The 16,085-nt window shown below is 41.5% G+C and overlaps 2 protein-coding genes across 7 annotated transcripts in view; one reads left to right on the top strand and one right to left on the bottom strand.

Moving 5' to 3' along the window:
- Nucleotides 1-16,085, bottom strand: part of CLDN10 (claudin 10) — a 1,179,064-nt gene that overhangs the window by 471,638 nt on the left and 691,341 nt on the right. The gene's annotated exons all lie outside the window — the stretch shown is intronic.
- The window catches only part of ABCC4 (ATP binding cassette subfamily C member 4), a 286,254-nt gene that overhangs the window by 186,752 nt on the left and 83,417 nt on the right, over nucleotides 1-16,085 (top strand). For all 6 annotated transcript variants that reach the window (XM_050766536.1, XM_050766539.1, XM_050766537.1 and 3 more), the window contains one exon: nucleotides 7,096-7,175. In XM_050766536.1, the coding sequence (XP_050622493.1) occupies nucleotides 7,096-7,175 (80 nt within the window). The remainder of the gene's footprint in view (nucleotides 1-7,095; nucleotides 7,176-16,085) is intronic.

Here is a 16,085-nt window from a genome sequence, read left to right as displayed (position 1 = left end):
GCCCAAGTCCGTTTTCCCTTTGCCTCTCATCTTTCCTTTGGATTGTGCTTCTGCTTCATATTTTCATTTCTTTCACAGACTCATAGTCATTGAGAGTAGAAACCTGAATTATTGGCAGCTAGTCCTGGGACTACAGGCACGTGCTACCATGCCCGGCTAAGTTTAGTATTTTTGGTAGAGTTGGGGTTGGCTTCTGTAGCTGGGGAGGGTTCCTGAGAAAAGCAGCACGGTTATCCACAGCCGGTCCAGTATAGATAAAGGCACTCGTATTAGTGGCAGGTTCCTGAGAGCTACATTTGTCAGCAAGAGTTCCATGGAGGAGAAAGGGCTAAGGCTGAGATCCTGGTAGGTGGAGGCAAGCAGGGACCGAGGAGCTTAATGACAGGTGGATGGAAGAGAGAGAAGGCCCCGTGATGGGAACAAGGACGCATGGCCAGGAGGAATGGAGGGGAGGTTAGGAAGAGACCTCTCTTCTACCTCTTCTCTCCTCACTGTTTCTAAAAACTTAATAGCTTTGATTTGACAGATGAATAAATAAGGGTGTAAATGAGATTATTTTAAATGAAAAATAAAGACATGCTGGTAATTATGTAAAATAAAGATAAGTCAAAAATGACTTATAAGTTTTCATGCTGTATATTTAGGCATAGGTCTAAGGTAGGGTTTGAGAAGTTAGGCATGAGTTGTTGTGGGTCAATTTCAAAGGATTCTGTTTAGTTTATTTAGATGAGCTTAAGATGTTTTGTAGGATAACTGAGTGTCTGAGTAAGCCCTGGGCTGGGAGATTAGGAGTACAGATAAGATGTGGGATATATAAGCAAACAGGAAATCCTTGAAATGAAAGTGAGCAAAGTTCGAGAAGAGAATCAGAAAAAGGAAAAAATGGTCAACAGCTTTATCCTTAGAAAAAAATAAGATGAAGCAAAGGATATTGAAGGAAGTTGTCCTGAAGAGTGGGGTTTCTCATTCCTCTTCTCTCTGCTGTGTGGAAATCCCAGAATGGCTTGGCAGAGAGTACCCATCCCATTACAAAATATTGCATCACCTTGAGCAAGACTGGCTTTTGTCTTCGCATCTCTAACATGAGGAGTTTGGTCTACAAAGTGCTGTGAACATTTCTGTTGCCTGCAGAAACCTTTCTTCAGAGGCGATCTCTATGTGAAGGTCCCAAAGAATGTAAGGCCCTGTGTTTGGGAGGGGAAAGGCAGCGAAGCGGGGAGATGAGGTGCCTGGGGTTGGGTGTGCTTGGCCTCCTCTTCATCCTCTGTCTCCTTCTTTAAGATTCTTCAAGGCAGAGTCTCAGAATCTTCATAAGACAAGGTTTGAGGCTGGGCTCTGTGACTCATGCCTGTATTCCCATCACTTTGGGAGGCCGAGGTGAGCAGATTGCTTGAGCCTCAAGAGTTTGAGACCAGCCTGGGAAACATGGCAAAACCTCATCTGTACAAAACAAATTAAAAATTAGCCAGGCATGGTGGTGCAGCAGAGGTCCCAGCTACTTGGGAGGCTGAGGCAGGAGGATCACTTGAGCCCAGGGAGGTTGAGACTGTAGTGAGCCTTGATTGTGCCACTACAGAGAGAGACCATTTCTCAAACAAACAGACAAGCAAACAAAAAACATAAAGCTTGAATGTTATTAGCCTTGGGGATCCTTCACACCCATTTAAACTCTATAATCCTACAATAATAATGCAAAGAACACCTCACCCATGTGAGCTACTCTAGAATTTAGAGGATCGCTTCATAATCACCATCTCTTTGATCCTCGTGATCTTTGGCCCTGTGAAGTAGTCCAGGCAAATGTCATCAGCTCCATTTTATAGGTCAGGAATTTGAGTGTCAATATAAGTTGGGTGAGTTGCCCTGTATTGTTGAGTCCTGTTGCTGCTGAGCCTCCGAGGAGGACAAGGACCTCATGTCTTATCCCTGCCTCGTTTTTTCTTTCATGCCTTTTGTGAGCCTCTGCCATGTTGATGGCCTGTTCCGATGAGATGTACCGCAATACTGGACTTCTAGAGCTCCTGTTTGGTTCTCATTTTGGTCTAAGCTGAGTGATACAGGATGTCCAGGCTGGCCCAGCTCCTCACATGGCTTCCTTTCCTCCCAGACCACAGTGTCATGGACGCTGTCATCCTTTTCAGCCCAGCAGCTGTCTCCAGGCTCCACCCAACAGCCTGTACTCTGGACCAGTCTGTGCCCTGCCATGTGGCACCACATTGTACCGGGAGTGCATACATCAATTCTCTGAACACCATTTCATAGACTCTGCTCTTTGGGACAGACTGCTTGGATTTACGTTCTACTTCTCACATCTCAAGATGGTGGTTTCCCCGTCTTACCTTTGCACACTCCACCTACCATCAACGATGGGTACCTGAGAGTCCACCCTCTCTTTGAGCTTCTGGCTTCCAATTCTCTGCAGGAATATCAAAGGCCAATTCTTTTTTTTTCCCTTAAGACAGAGTCTCACTCTGTCGCCCAGGCTGGAGTACAGTGGAGTCATCTTAGCTCACTGCAACCTCCGCCTCCCAAGCTCAAGCAATTCTCTGCCTCATCCTCCCAAGTAGCTGGCATTACAGGTGCCCACCACCATGCCCAGCTAAGTTTTTTGTATTTTTAGTAGAGACAGGATTTCAGCATCTTGGCCAGGCTGGTCTTGAACTGCTGACCTTGTGATCCACCTGCCTCAGCCTCCCAAAGTGCTGGGATTACAGGCATGAGCCACCGCGCCTGACTCAAAGGCCAGTTCTTATCAAAAGTATTAGCTTTCAGAACCGTCAGTGAAGCTGTAAGTGTGGATACCTATAAAGAAGTTTACAATATTGAAGAGTTCACTAAACACATCTACTTTTACCTTCAAGGTCAGAGGTGGCATGGCCTGATGAGGTCTTTTTTGCTGATACCTAAGACCGTTTTTGTGGTACAGAATGGGCTCACCAGGAAGGAATGAGTGGCACACTCTATATCATGGGTGAACCTCAAAAACTTGAGATACGGGAAGGAAGCCAGACACAAGAGATCACATATTGTGTGATTCCTTTTCCATGAAAGATACTGAAAAAGCAAAGGGCAGAGAGTAGTTGCTTGAGGCTGGAGTGGGCATAGAGAGGTACTGTGAGTGGCACGAGGGAGCTTTTTGGGGGCATAAAAATGTCTTGAAACTTATTTTTGGTGATGACTGCATCACTCAGTACAGTTACTAAAATTCATTGAATTGGATACCTGAAATGGGTGAGTTTTATGAGATGTAAAATATGCATCATTGCAAATATACCTCAATATTTTCATATTTAAATATACTTTTTTGTTACAAAAAAGAATGGGGCTCACAGTAGACATGGGAACTTACAAGTTTTAACTTGTAGTTTGGTTATAAGGGAACTGAGAAGTCTTAGTTATGGGAGAGGTACTAGAATTCCGGAGGTGACTTTAACTTCAGATTAGATTCTAGAATCAGTTTGTAAAATAGAGTCATTTATTAATTTGTATTTTGACAAAAAGTTCATTAACACCTTTCATAATATTCTATCTTGTGGAAAAAAGTTAGGAGGAACCTGACTGTGTATGTGGTATTATGACTTCAAAGGAGCTTGGTCTCTGTCTCTCTCAGAGGAAAGTTTTAATGTGCTCATAACTTATTATAGACCCTTTTCAGACATTTTGATTGTTTCCTACTTCTGATTTGCCAAATACCACATTGACCATCTTTGATGCACTTATTAATGCCTTGAGATACCTCTTAGAAATTGAATTTTGGGGTCCATGGGGATGCACTCTCAATAGTTGTTTATTGTCCAGCTCCCAAAAATCTACCTGTGCCATCAAGCAGGATTGGAGTGGTGTAGATTTACATTAAATGTGAGTCCAAAATGTGATCTGGCTGCAGGAATTTACATGATTGTGGGCTTAGTCACGGGATATATCCTGACCCTGCGATATGCAGATAATACCTGGGGTATTGGTTTTTATCCTGGGTACCAGGCATTCAGAGAGGCTGGCTACCTGACTGTGTGCTAAGGCAATGGCCAAGATGGGACCCTGTGTGTTACGAGAGATAATTGAGGTACGCAAGGGATAGGTGCCTGTGAAAAGTCTGGAAAACCTGTGATTAACTTTCTTCAAGTAATTGAAGAGCTGCCCTGTCAAGAGAAATTCCGTTCACTTTGTATGATTGTAAGGGCAGAATCAGCAGCAATGGTTGGAAGTTCCCGGAAGGCAAGCTTTGGTGTAATGTAAGCAAGCCTTGTCTAACAGAACAGTCCGAAAATAGATTGGGTCCCCTCAGGAAACAGTGACTCCTCTTCCCTCGACATCCCTGGAGATGCTCCAGCAGGGACCACATGTCATTTGGATGAAGAGGTGTGGCATGTGCATGCAGGGAATTTATCATAAGTGTTTGATTTGGAGACCTCTGGGGAAATGACTATGAGGCTGTGAACTTGACATCACAGCTCTGATTATGACAGTCTACTGCGAAGTCAGATGAAAATATTCTGGCCGGGTGCTGTGGCTCACACCTGTCATCCCAGCACTTTGGGAGGCTGAGGTGGGTGAATCACCTGAGGTCAGGAGCTTGAGACCAGCCTGGCCAACATGGTGAAACCCTGTCTCTATTAAAAATACAGAAATTAGCTGGGCATGGTGACATGTGCCTGGAATCCCAGCTACTCTGGAGGCTGAGGCAGGAAAATCGCTTGAACCTGGGAGGTGGAGGTTTCAGTGAGCTGAGATCTCCTCCAGCCTGGGCAACAGAGTGAGACTCTGTCTCAAAAAAAAGTTTAAAACAAGAAAATATTCTTTTTGCAAACACCAGTCTTTGAATTGTGTCTTAGAACAAGAAAGTTAACTATTGAACCGTCTAATCTTATACTTGCTACACTCAGATCATTGTTGATAAGCGTTTCTGTTTCAGCTGATCTTTGACATTCAGTTCAGTTGTTGGCGTAGCTGTGTGAGGAGGTGGGCTTTCTCGGTTGTTTTTGTTTTCCTTGTATCTTATGCTGTTTTCCAACCATGGGTCTCTCAGATTTTAGCATTCTCCCAAATGGTCAAGATAAAGAGTTGGTTTTCACATACTCATCATTTATGTAGGCTTTTTATCTTTTTTTCCTTCTTCTTTTCTTTTTTGTAGAGATAAGGTCTCGCTATGTTGCTCAGGCTGGTCTTGAACTCCTGGGCTCAAGCAGTCCTCCCACCTCTGCCTTCAGAAGTGCTGGGATTATAGATGTGAGCCCCATCCCTGGCCTTTTTTTTTTTTTTTTTAAATTTGAATATTGCTTTCAACTTATTAAAAGCTGAACTGTACTTGCAGTGTTTCTGAATATTGCCTATGTTATAACATTGTTAACTTTTCCATTTAAGAAATAATTCATGTTTTAATTATGTCTTTAAATTTTTAGCTTATATTTTCCTTGTTCTGGTATTGATACATTGAGATGAGAAAAAATAACAAGAAAGATGACAAACAAAATCCATAAGAATCTGTAAGAAAAATGCTCATCTAACTTTAATGTTTCTTAAGTACAGCTGATAAAATAATGGCCTGACCTCTCACCCTGCATAGCGTGATCTGGCAGACCGCAGAAGGGCCCCCGGGAGCGGGTTGGAAATGCAGTCTCCAGCTCCTCCCCAGGGCCACTGCATCAGGACCTGCATTTGAAAAGTTGAGCTTCCTCCCCGGTGGCATGCTGCAGAACCTATGGGTCATAGTCATCGTCGCACCTTTTTGGTTTTGGTTTTTTAGCAGCCATGAAAAAGTACCTGGCATTGTGCCTGGGTTTTTGTTTTTTGTTTTTTGTTTTTTGTTTTCTTTTTTCTACAGGTATGAGCCCATTTAATCCCTAGGACAACCCTCTAAAGGAAGTGTTATTAGAGGCTCAGAAAAGTTGTCACTGGGCTTGCCAAAGGTGTCACTGAATGATGCTTTCTGGAGTCTGCGTGTCCGAAGCCTGAGACAGGAAAATTGAGGTGCAGCTCCAGCTTGCACACCCTTTGCTTCCCGTGGCCAGCGGGATGCCTTGGGAGAACTGCAGAGGCTGCATTAGCCCCGGCAGCGGGAGGCAGCTCCGTCCCCAGCCTCTGACCATTCACGGTCCACTTGCGGCCTGGTATAAAGGCACCAGGACGAAGTCAATCCTGACAAACCCTAGGAGGCCGCACATCTCATCCATAAGCAGGGCTTCCGGAAGCATTGATTAGAAAAGAAGTTCAGAGACCCAGACACACACACGTCTCAGGGGTCACCTACATCCACATAGGCTATGTGTGTATAGCTTCCTTTTTTTTTTTTTTTTTTTTTTTTTTTAAGGAAATCATTTGAAAGAATAGATATTTGTTAGAAACCAGGTTTGATCTGTTTCTGATGCTTTTATGACATACTGTTTTCTTGGATTCTGTGTGACAGGGGAAATAAAGTCGATGCTGAGCAGTGATCTTCAATCATTAAATAATATTTCTGTTTTCCTGCATAATTTCCTCTTGTGTTCTTAAATAAGAATAAACCTGTTCTTGTCATACTGTTTGCACATCTGAAAATGACAACCTGTTTGCCAGTAGTAAACTCACAGCTTGGAAAATGTTAGGATCCCAAGTTTCCCCAAAAATGTGAGGTACTATCAACCAGGCTGGGAAAAAAAAAAATACAGAGGTTATCATTATATTTATATAAAAACATGCCACTTAGCAAAAGAAATGCTGATAAAGCAAAATTAGTGAAATAATTAGGATCAATTTATGTACATTCATCTACCTACTTTGCACTTGGATTGAAGTCCTAGATTGGATCTTTAAAGGAGGGAACATTCTAGAACCCACCATCCCCTCCTGTTACTGTCACAAGATTTTTTTGCTTCATTCTTTTAAAATCAGGGCCACATTTCAATTCCCTGCCCACTGCCATTTGATGATATTTTTGTTTCTCTTTAGGTATCATCGTATTTTCTTTTTCTTTACCACTGACATCGGTTTATTTCATATGAATGCGTAATATATTAAATACATATGCATTTAAAATATTGTTTTGATTTGTTTGCGAATTGTTTCTCTTAAAGGGTCTATCTGGGGAAATGAGTAATTTTTCATATCCTGTTCTTGCAGGAAGAATTTTAAATCGTTTCTCCAAAGACATTGGACACTTGGATGATTTACTGCCACTGACGGTTTTAGATTTCATCCAGGTAACGTTGAGAGTAACATCAGGATCTCAAATGGAAAACGGAAGTTCCTATTTTTTCAAGCCCTTTTCATGGGGGCTGGGGGTGGGACTCTCGGCCTGGCTGTGTGTAATGTTAACTTAATAAAAGGCCATGTTTGTAAAAGAAAGGTGCGGTTATAATTCAGAGGCTAAGTTGGCGTGAGTAATACCTTGTGTGTGGGAGTGGCTATACAGTCTTGTCGGGGTTAGTTTGAAGCAGCTTCATGCTTGGTAAGTGGCTCTGTCTGCCTCTAGGTATCTGGCATGGATTGTGCTTTACTGTGAACACATTTCATAATATAGAAACAATCACCTCTCACGGAAAGATAGCCTAGATTAACTAAATTATGCATTGTATTACCACAAAGGCAAATACTTAGGCACTTTTTTTTTTTTTTGGATAGAACCAGGTGTGGTTACTTACAAAGAAAAGATTAGTAATAATAAGGTGAAAATAATACTTTATTAACAATGACAATAGAGAGCAGTTATTGCGGATACAAAGCCTTTAAAGGCAAGGATATCTAAGCCAATTTGAGTACAGGATCAAAGTCAACTCAGAAAATGTCTTTTTTGTTTTCACACGTTGATTGCTCTAAGTCTTAAGCTGTCTTTAAAAAGGAAAAACCAACAATCCTACAGAAATACCTTCTGTAAAGCGTTTCTTTTATTTGTGAACTTGAGGCTCTAAAGAATAATGCTGGGTCATCTCCTCTCTCATCTCCTTATTCAGTACTCTTGCTCATGTGGTTTGGTTTTACTTTATTTTTTCCTGTTGTTTAATTTTGTCTCCTTGTCAGTGGTTCAAGCTGGGGCACTTTTTTTTTTTTCCCAAGTGTTTATTTTGGAAATGCATCTATTAAAAGCTATACATATTCCAAAATCTCAGCTGCTGTTGTGGCTAACACTTTATGAAATTTGAACCTCTTTGAGTTTTTCTAAGTGCCAACTTACAGTAGTTCTAATCATTAGGTGAATTTAAGGCCATTAAGTAGAAATACTACAGTTGGGGTCTGCAATTTTGGCTTGATCCTGTGGTCCCCCTACCCCTGCTTTTTTCTCAATGCTCAAATGCTTTAGATCTCCTCTGGAGCCACTGTTGTAAAAGGAATCAAAATTACTTAATTTGGAAAATTAGCTTTGTAAGAAAAGCCAGTCACAGGCTTGAAATGCTTATAGGAATTCCTGTTTGTCACACAGCAAGGCAGCAAAGGAGCATGTGACTGCAAACAGCATAGCCCGTGGGCGAAGGCATCCACTGTTTACTGAGGCGAAGTAAGCTGAGACTCACAGGTGGATTATTTTTACTGCAAACAAGGACCTCTGATTTTTTTTCTTCTTTTGCAAACATTTTTAAAATGTGCCCTCCTGGGTTTAGCTATATTATTTATCCCTCAGACGCCGTCACTACAACAGTTGCCCGGTTTTCACAGAATGCAGATGATTGTCTGTACACGTTTTGACAGGGATTGTTAATTACTTCGAGAAGATTTTGTGAAAGGTTCTGTTTCTTTGCAACTGCAAGCTAGGCAGAGGTTGAGTTTCCGAAGCTGCCTGGCCCACTATGTGCTTAGCAGAGTGAGCGGTCATAATTAGAATCCCTCGTGTGCTTTGTCTCACATATGGAGGCAGAGGAATGGATGCTACTTGATGTCAATGTAAAACATTTCTTAGCAGCATGAGGAGGGAAAATTCTAGTCTCGTTGTACTTCTATTTAACCAGAGAGACAAGGGCATTTTTTATTATCCACTCACATAACCTTGGTAAACTTAACATTGTGGAATCCTACTGGCCCCAATTAGCTGATTTCTTGAATCTACAGCAGAGGTTAAATCCTAATGTTATTGTCTCCAAGAAAGGAGTTTTATCTAAAGGATAACTCAGTTATCAATTATGATAAAGATCTATTGTCACTTGTTTTGTTTGCAGGTGTCTTTAATAAGGCCTCCCATAATCCCTTCAGGAAGAAATATTTTCTCCTTTTAAAAATAGTATTAGCTAAATATAAAAGCTCTGGTCCCTGCCATTGTTGTTGATTCTTTGAGGGACATTTCCCAACATTCATTGTTTAAATGGTTGTCAGGAGGAATCAAGTGAAACGTGGTAAACAATGCCGTAACTGGTTCATCTTACTTTGTGTGCTGAGCCTTTCTGCTGGGGATTTGCATTCGATGAGTGGGCTTTTGACTGAGGTATCGCCAGGATCATTTTGAAGTATCTGGGCCTGTTGCTATATTAGGAAGTGAAAATTTTTTATTAAAGCCACACACCCAAAAAAATGCATTTAACCTGCCCTCAAATAAAGGCCAACAAAAATCTAAATGTAATTTGTTTTTTTTTTTAAGTTGCCTAGGCCTCTGTAAGGATGAAAGCAGCCTAGTGGTGTTCTGGGACTCTTAATGGAATCATGTAAACTTAAAATAAACACTATTATGGTAAGCACATAGAATGAAAACTAATTTTCCAAATCAAATACATTATATTCAATTCATTTTCCCCAATCAACCAAATGTTTAAAACCTGTTAGTTATAACAGCAATCTTCTGGAAATTAATTAGAAGCCTATTAGCTCTGCTAGCTGAGCCGAATGAAGGGGGTTGCTCAGTACATTTCTAAGTAGTCTCCTGAATTAAAGCAAAGCAAGGTCAAAATGACAGTTAGCTTTGTTCACCTCATGGCTTTGCTTGAAGTCGTTGATCTTTTTGGGGGGAAGGAGGGGGGTGTTTTGTTTTGCAAAGGAAATTTTGTCTACTTTGACTCAGTTCTGTGATAAATTTTTAAAATTAATTTCTAGTGCCAGTCGGGTGAGCCATACAGGGAGCATGATCTTATCTGTGTGAATAGTAGCCTTCTCCATTGCATGGGCATCTGAAATGGAGTTGACTTTTAGGCCTCTTGTCTACCGCATCAATTCTTCTACAGGGTTTATTTAGCCCCTTTCAAAATTCAGATAGTAGGAAATTTCCTGGATGACTTTGTGTTTAATGTCATTAGCAAAACGTGCTTCGAACGTCAGGGCCCTGGGTTTTGATGGCTCTCATCAGGTTCAGTGGGTAATAATCACAGTGACTAGCAGTTCCTCCTACGCCCAGAGAAACTCACAGAAAGTGGGCCCTTAACCCAGCAGCTGAGATTGACCGAAACAATTGAGTTTAAAAAAACTGGGAATTTCTTTGTCAAGATGTTACCCTTGGTGTTATCTAGCTGACTGATCGACAGGGGAACTACGTATCTTCAGTAGCAACTACGGATGGTATCCTTGAGCCAGAAAGAACTTTGGCAGGATGTATAGTAACAAACAGAATGAAGATTAAAATCCACAGAAAAGTTAGGTATCTTCATGAAGAGGTAGTTGAAACTTTGCACTTACCAGAAGGTTCAGGCTAAGATTGCTGAGTTGTTATTCTTACTAAAGCTGAGATTTAAAATCAAATAGCTATAGAAATAAATAATGTAGTTGCATTTATCCATGTGACTTTTTTTTTTGAGATGGTCTCACTCTGTTACCCAGGCTGGAGTGCAATGGTATGATCTCAGCTCACTGCAACCTTCGCCCCCGCACCAGGTTCAAACGATTCTCATGCCTCAGCCTCTGAGTAGCTGTGATTACAGATGACCACCACCACTCTAAGCTCATTTTGTATTTTTAGTAGAGACAGGGTTTTGCCATGTTGCTCAGGCTGGTCTCGAACCCCTAACCTCAGGTGATCCACCCACCTCGGCCTCCCAAAGTGATGGGATTACAGGCGTGAGCCACTGCACCCGGCCTCATGTGACCTTTTTAATCCAGAGCATTCATGTTTGATTACGTTTTCTGTATGATGGTGATCGTTTTATTGGTTTTATAAGTAGGAGTCTGGAACTGTAGACCATTGGGTCCGAACTGAACTGTTTCCAATTGAGTTTGCCAAAGACTGGAGGGGTAGATCTGAGAGGAGAACCCTCTGCTTGTGGCTCGATGTCTAGAATGTAGGCTCTGTAGAAGCAAGTCTGAAACCATGCACAGATTTTATTACCCCCCTGATGAAATTGCTAAGCTAAGGAAATTCTGGTTTACATGTGACCAGATTTGCTGGCCAGATAGAGGCAATTAACCTAACTTTGATTTTTGGACTTCAATAAAATATTTGTATTTGCGAGTTTTCATTTGTTTTTGTATAGTTAGCTGTTGGCATTCATTGCCAATGGGGAACAGTGACACCAGTAATTTAAAAGTGGGTGTCATTTGCTGTCCTGTAGTAAGGGAAGAAACCCAGAGGGGTAGTGGGTACTGTGTCACTTTGGAACTCAGATTGGCTCAGGTGTGCAACAGTAGTGAATAAAGAAGGGTGAGATTCTTGATGAGGCCTTTTGAAAGGTAAGCCAGAATTAAGGGAAGTTTTTGAATATATCATAAGATATAAATATATCACTGGAAATAAGTAACTTATAGAATACAAATGAACAGTCTGCAAGTTACCTCAGGGTTGCCATGGGCTAATCAGATAATTTAGCCAAGGCTGGCAGTGCATATCTGGCTTATAAAGGGTTGTTCAAACATGTTTTTCTTGTTTGCTTTTTCAAAAATTGTAACAGCTTTGAACATCTACAATATTTCTAAAGCCAAGTCATTTCTGAACATAGAATGGCTCTTCACAGGTTAAAACTGAATATCTTGTTTTCATAAAGAATTGAAATACAAATAGCATAAAGATCTTCATCTAGAACTCACATTCTTTGAATAGGAATTTGGCATTCAAACAGAATATGTTTGCATAAATCAACAAACAAAAACAGAGGTGATAGTCAACATTCACATTTTAAAGTGCTTGATTACTTCCTTTTTTTTCCGGTTTTTTTTTTTTTTTCTTTTTTTTTCTTTTGAGACAGGGTCTTGCTCTGTCGCCCAGGCTGGAGTGCAGTGGCGCAATCTCAGCTTGCTGCAGCCTCCACCTCCCGGGTTTAAGCAATTCCCATGCCTCAGCTTCCCGAGTAGCTGGGACTACAGGTGTGTACTGCCATGGCCAGCTAAGTTTTGTATTTTTAGTAGAGACGGGGTTTCACCATTTTGCCCAGGCTGGTCTCTAACTTCTGACCTCAAGTGATCCTCCTGCCTCAGCCTCCCAAAGTGCTGGGATTACAGGTGTGAGCCACCACGCCCAGCCAGAAGTGCTTGATTACTTCCTAATATCAGCACCAATGCCAGTATCATGAATCTCTTCTTCCATTTTCTTAAAATAATAATTGGATTAATAGATACCCTATCTGTAATAATTGTATTAGTAATATCTTACTAGCATTTTAATTAGAAATTTAATATTAATGATTTGGAATCAGTAGTTTTCAACAATTTTAATAGTACAAATTTATTTATAGTATTTAATGGGCAGATATGGTGTTTTGTGACTATATTTACAACTAGATGTATTTGGGAATATCTCAGAGTTTCTCCCAAAAGGAAAACATTTCTATTACAAATATGTGACTTGTGAAAAGAATTTGTAATTCTATTCAATATATCTTTTTTTTTTTTTTTTTTTTTTTTTGGGAGACAGTCTTGCTCTATCACCCAGGCTGGAGTGCAGTGGTGCAATCTTGACTCACTGTAACCTCCGCCTCCTGGGTTCAAGCAATTCTCTTGCCGCAGCCTCCCGAGTAGCTGAGATGACAGGCATCCACCACCACGCCTAGCTAATTTTTGTGTTTTTGGTAGAGATAGGGTTTCACCATGTTGGCCAGGCTGGTCTCGAACTCCTAACCTCAAGTGATCTGCCTGTTTCGGCCTCCAAAAGTGCTGGGATTACAGGTGCGAGCCACTGCGCCTGACCAATATGTCTCATTCTTATTACATGTCTTCCTTTTTATTTTCTTCCCACCAGCTTTTTATTGAGCTCCTCCTGTATGCTGAGTATGCAGAGGTGGAAAAGATAGCGCCTTTATCTTCATCCACCTGAGAAGTATTTATTGAGTGTCTCGGTGTACTAGGCCCCATGCTGGGCTTGGAGATAGGGGACTAAGTGAAATTGAATTCCCTTCTTCTCTGAGTTTACTCTATTGGCAGGGACAGATAGAAAGCAGTTACCATGTCATGTGATAAGACTTACAATAGAAGGGATGCTGTAGGAGAGAATGGTTAAGGTCTCAGCACAAGACAAATTTCCAATTCTAGCTCTTTCACTTTAAGTTCAATTATGGCTTCCTCCAAGACTGGCCATGCAATACCTAATGCTACAGTGGGGCCTCGAACCCTCTTCTCACAGTGCAGCCATATGTTAGAATAAATATCTGAATAGACTTGTTTTGCTTTGCCTCCCTTTGATCTGTGGCTGCAAAGGACATACAGAGAGCAAAATTCAAATTTTCTGATCCTTAAATCTAATCTCTCTTTAAATTTTGGAGAGAAACTATGTGCATGCTAGACTGTTGGCACCCGTGTGTGTGTGTGTATGTTTGCACACCTGTGGCTCACCCTCAAATGTACCCTCCTAATTCTTCATCCTTTAAGGACCAGAGAAAGTCTCTCTTTCCCATTAGTGACGCTTTTCTTTACCACTGCATTCTGTAACAAAATAATCTCTAGGTCCTATGAAAAAGAAGAGATCATATAACACCAGGCTGAGCACTGCTCTGAGCATATTTCACTTGCCCCATCTCATTTAAACCTCACTCATAGTCAGTGAACCAATCAGTATTTCTTGGACACCTCCTGTGTGCCAAGTACTTTTCCACGATCTAGAGCATGGAGCAGTGAACCAGATATCAGCTTCCAGGAATTGGCATTCTAGTGCAGGAGGTCGATAGTAAACAGACCAATAAACATAAATAATCTAAGTTAGTATAGTTCTAGTGTGTTCAGCAAAGTAAAGTGTTTGCTAATGACTGGACCAGCATGGTCAAGGAGGAGGTGACGTTGAGTTTGAAAAATAAGGAAACAGCCATGCAAAGAAGATACAGGTGCAGGTTGAGGGAGGGGCACATTGTATGGAGGAGGAACAGGTTCCAGGTCTCCAGAAGGGAACAAAGTGGCATTTCCACAGGAAGAGAGATGCCAAGCATGAGCAGGGTACCTGTAGTCCCAGTTACTTGGGAGGCTGAGGCAGGAGAATCACTTGAACTCGGGTTGCAGTGAGCCAAAATCGCACCACTGCACTGCAGCCTAGGCAACACACTGTCTCAAAAAAAATAGAAAATAGGTTTAACGGGCTCACAGTTCCACATGGCTGGGGAGGCCTCACATAGTGGAAGGCAAAGGAGGAGCAAAGGCATGTCTTAAACGGTGGCAGGCAAGAGAACATGTTCAAGGGAACTGCTCTTTATAAAACCATCAGATCTCATGAGACTTGTTCACTGTCATGAGAATACCATGGGAAAAACCCAACCCCATGATTCAGTTACCTCCCACTGGGTCCCTCCCACAACATATAGGGATTATGGGAACCACAGTTCAACATGAGATTTGGGTGGGGACACAGCCAAACCATATCTATCACTAGGTCTCTAATAATAGATTGTTTTGTCATCTAGTGCCCACCCATCTCCCTCTAGAAAGTTATATGATGCCATTTAATATGAGCCTATGATATTTTAGATATAAACCTTTCAGAAATTGTGGTACTAGCCTTTTTTTCTTATGCCCTGTGTTTTTAGAATTAAAGGTAGACAAACTTAGTTTCCTTTCCCCAAAATTCTTTTAGACATTTTGAGTGGTCTGTTAGATTCCCAACTGTGGAGACTACTCATTTAAAGAACTTGCTTCCTGGTTTTGTGATAAACCTGGTCTCAAACCCAGGTACCAGAGAAATTGTGACTGTTTTTTAGATATGAGCATCGGGAAGCTCAGGAGAGAGAGGACACTAGATTCTCTTTTCTTTCTTTCTTTTTTTTGAGACAGGGTCTCGCTCTGTCGCCCAGGCTGGAGTGCAGGGGTGTGATCTCTGCTCGCTGCAACCTTCGCCTCCCAGGTTCAAGCAATTCTCCCATCTCAGCCACCTCCGCAGTAGCTGGGACAACAGGTGTGTGCTACCACGCCTGGCTAATTTTATTTTTTGTAGGTATTTGGTAGATACGGGGTTTCACCATGTTGGCCAGGCTGGTCTCGAACTCCTGACCTCAGGTGATCCACCCACCTCAGCCTCCCAAGGTGCTGGGATTACAGGATTGAGTCACCACGCCCAGCCTATGTCTTCACCTACAGTATTTTGATGCACCTGTGTTCAGGTTGTGACATATATAGCTCTGTGGTAATACTGTGTAAACAAGGAAGAAGAATTAACTGTGGCAAAAGCAAATGTACATTTCTCCAGTTAGTGTTAAAAAATAACTTTGCATTAAAACGTTGTAACAACTGGTGATTCTACATTGTACTAATATTATTCATTGGAAGTGCATTCTTTATAGAAAGTTACATAAGTATACTAAAGAGTTAAATTTAAATACTATAAATATATATACTACACAGCATAAATATTTTATTTTTGTGAAATAAAAACACCTTGTGGTTTAATTAAATGGAATGTTTCTACCGCAATTTATACTTTGAATACTTTAGTTTTTTTTTTGTTTTTTTTTGTTTTTTTTTTGTTTTTGGAGAGGAGTTTCACTCCTTGTTGCTCAGGCTGGAGTGCAATGGTGCCATCTCGGCTCACTGCAGCTTCTGTCCCCTGTTACAAGGCCGAGGCGGGTGGATCACTTGAGGTCAGGAGTTTGAGACCAGCCTGGCCAACATGTGGAAACCCCATCTCTACTAAAAATACAAAAATTAGCTGGACATGGTGGCAGGCACCTGTAATCCCAGCTACGTGGGGGGCTGAGGCAGGGAGAATTGCTTGAATCCAGGAGACAGTGGTTGCAGTGAACCGAGATTGTGCCATTGCACTCCACACAGAGCGAGACTCCATCTAAAAAAAAAAAAGT

The sequence above is a fragment of the Macaca thibetana genome, chromosome 17 (genome assembly GCF_024542745.1).
Source record: "Macaca thibetana thibetana isolate TM-01 chromosome 17, ASM2454274v1, whole genome shotgun sequence".
NCBI lineage: Eukaryota > Metazoa > Chordata > Mammalia > Primates > Cercopithecidae > Macaca > Macaca thibetana.
This window is presented reverse-complemented; position numbering and strand designations above follow the sequence as displayed.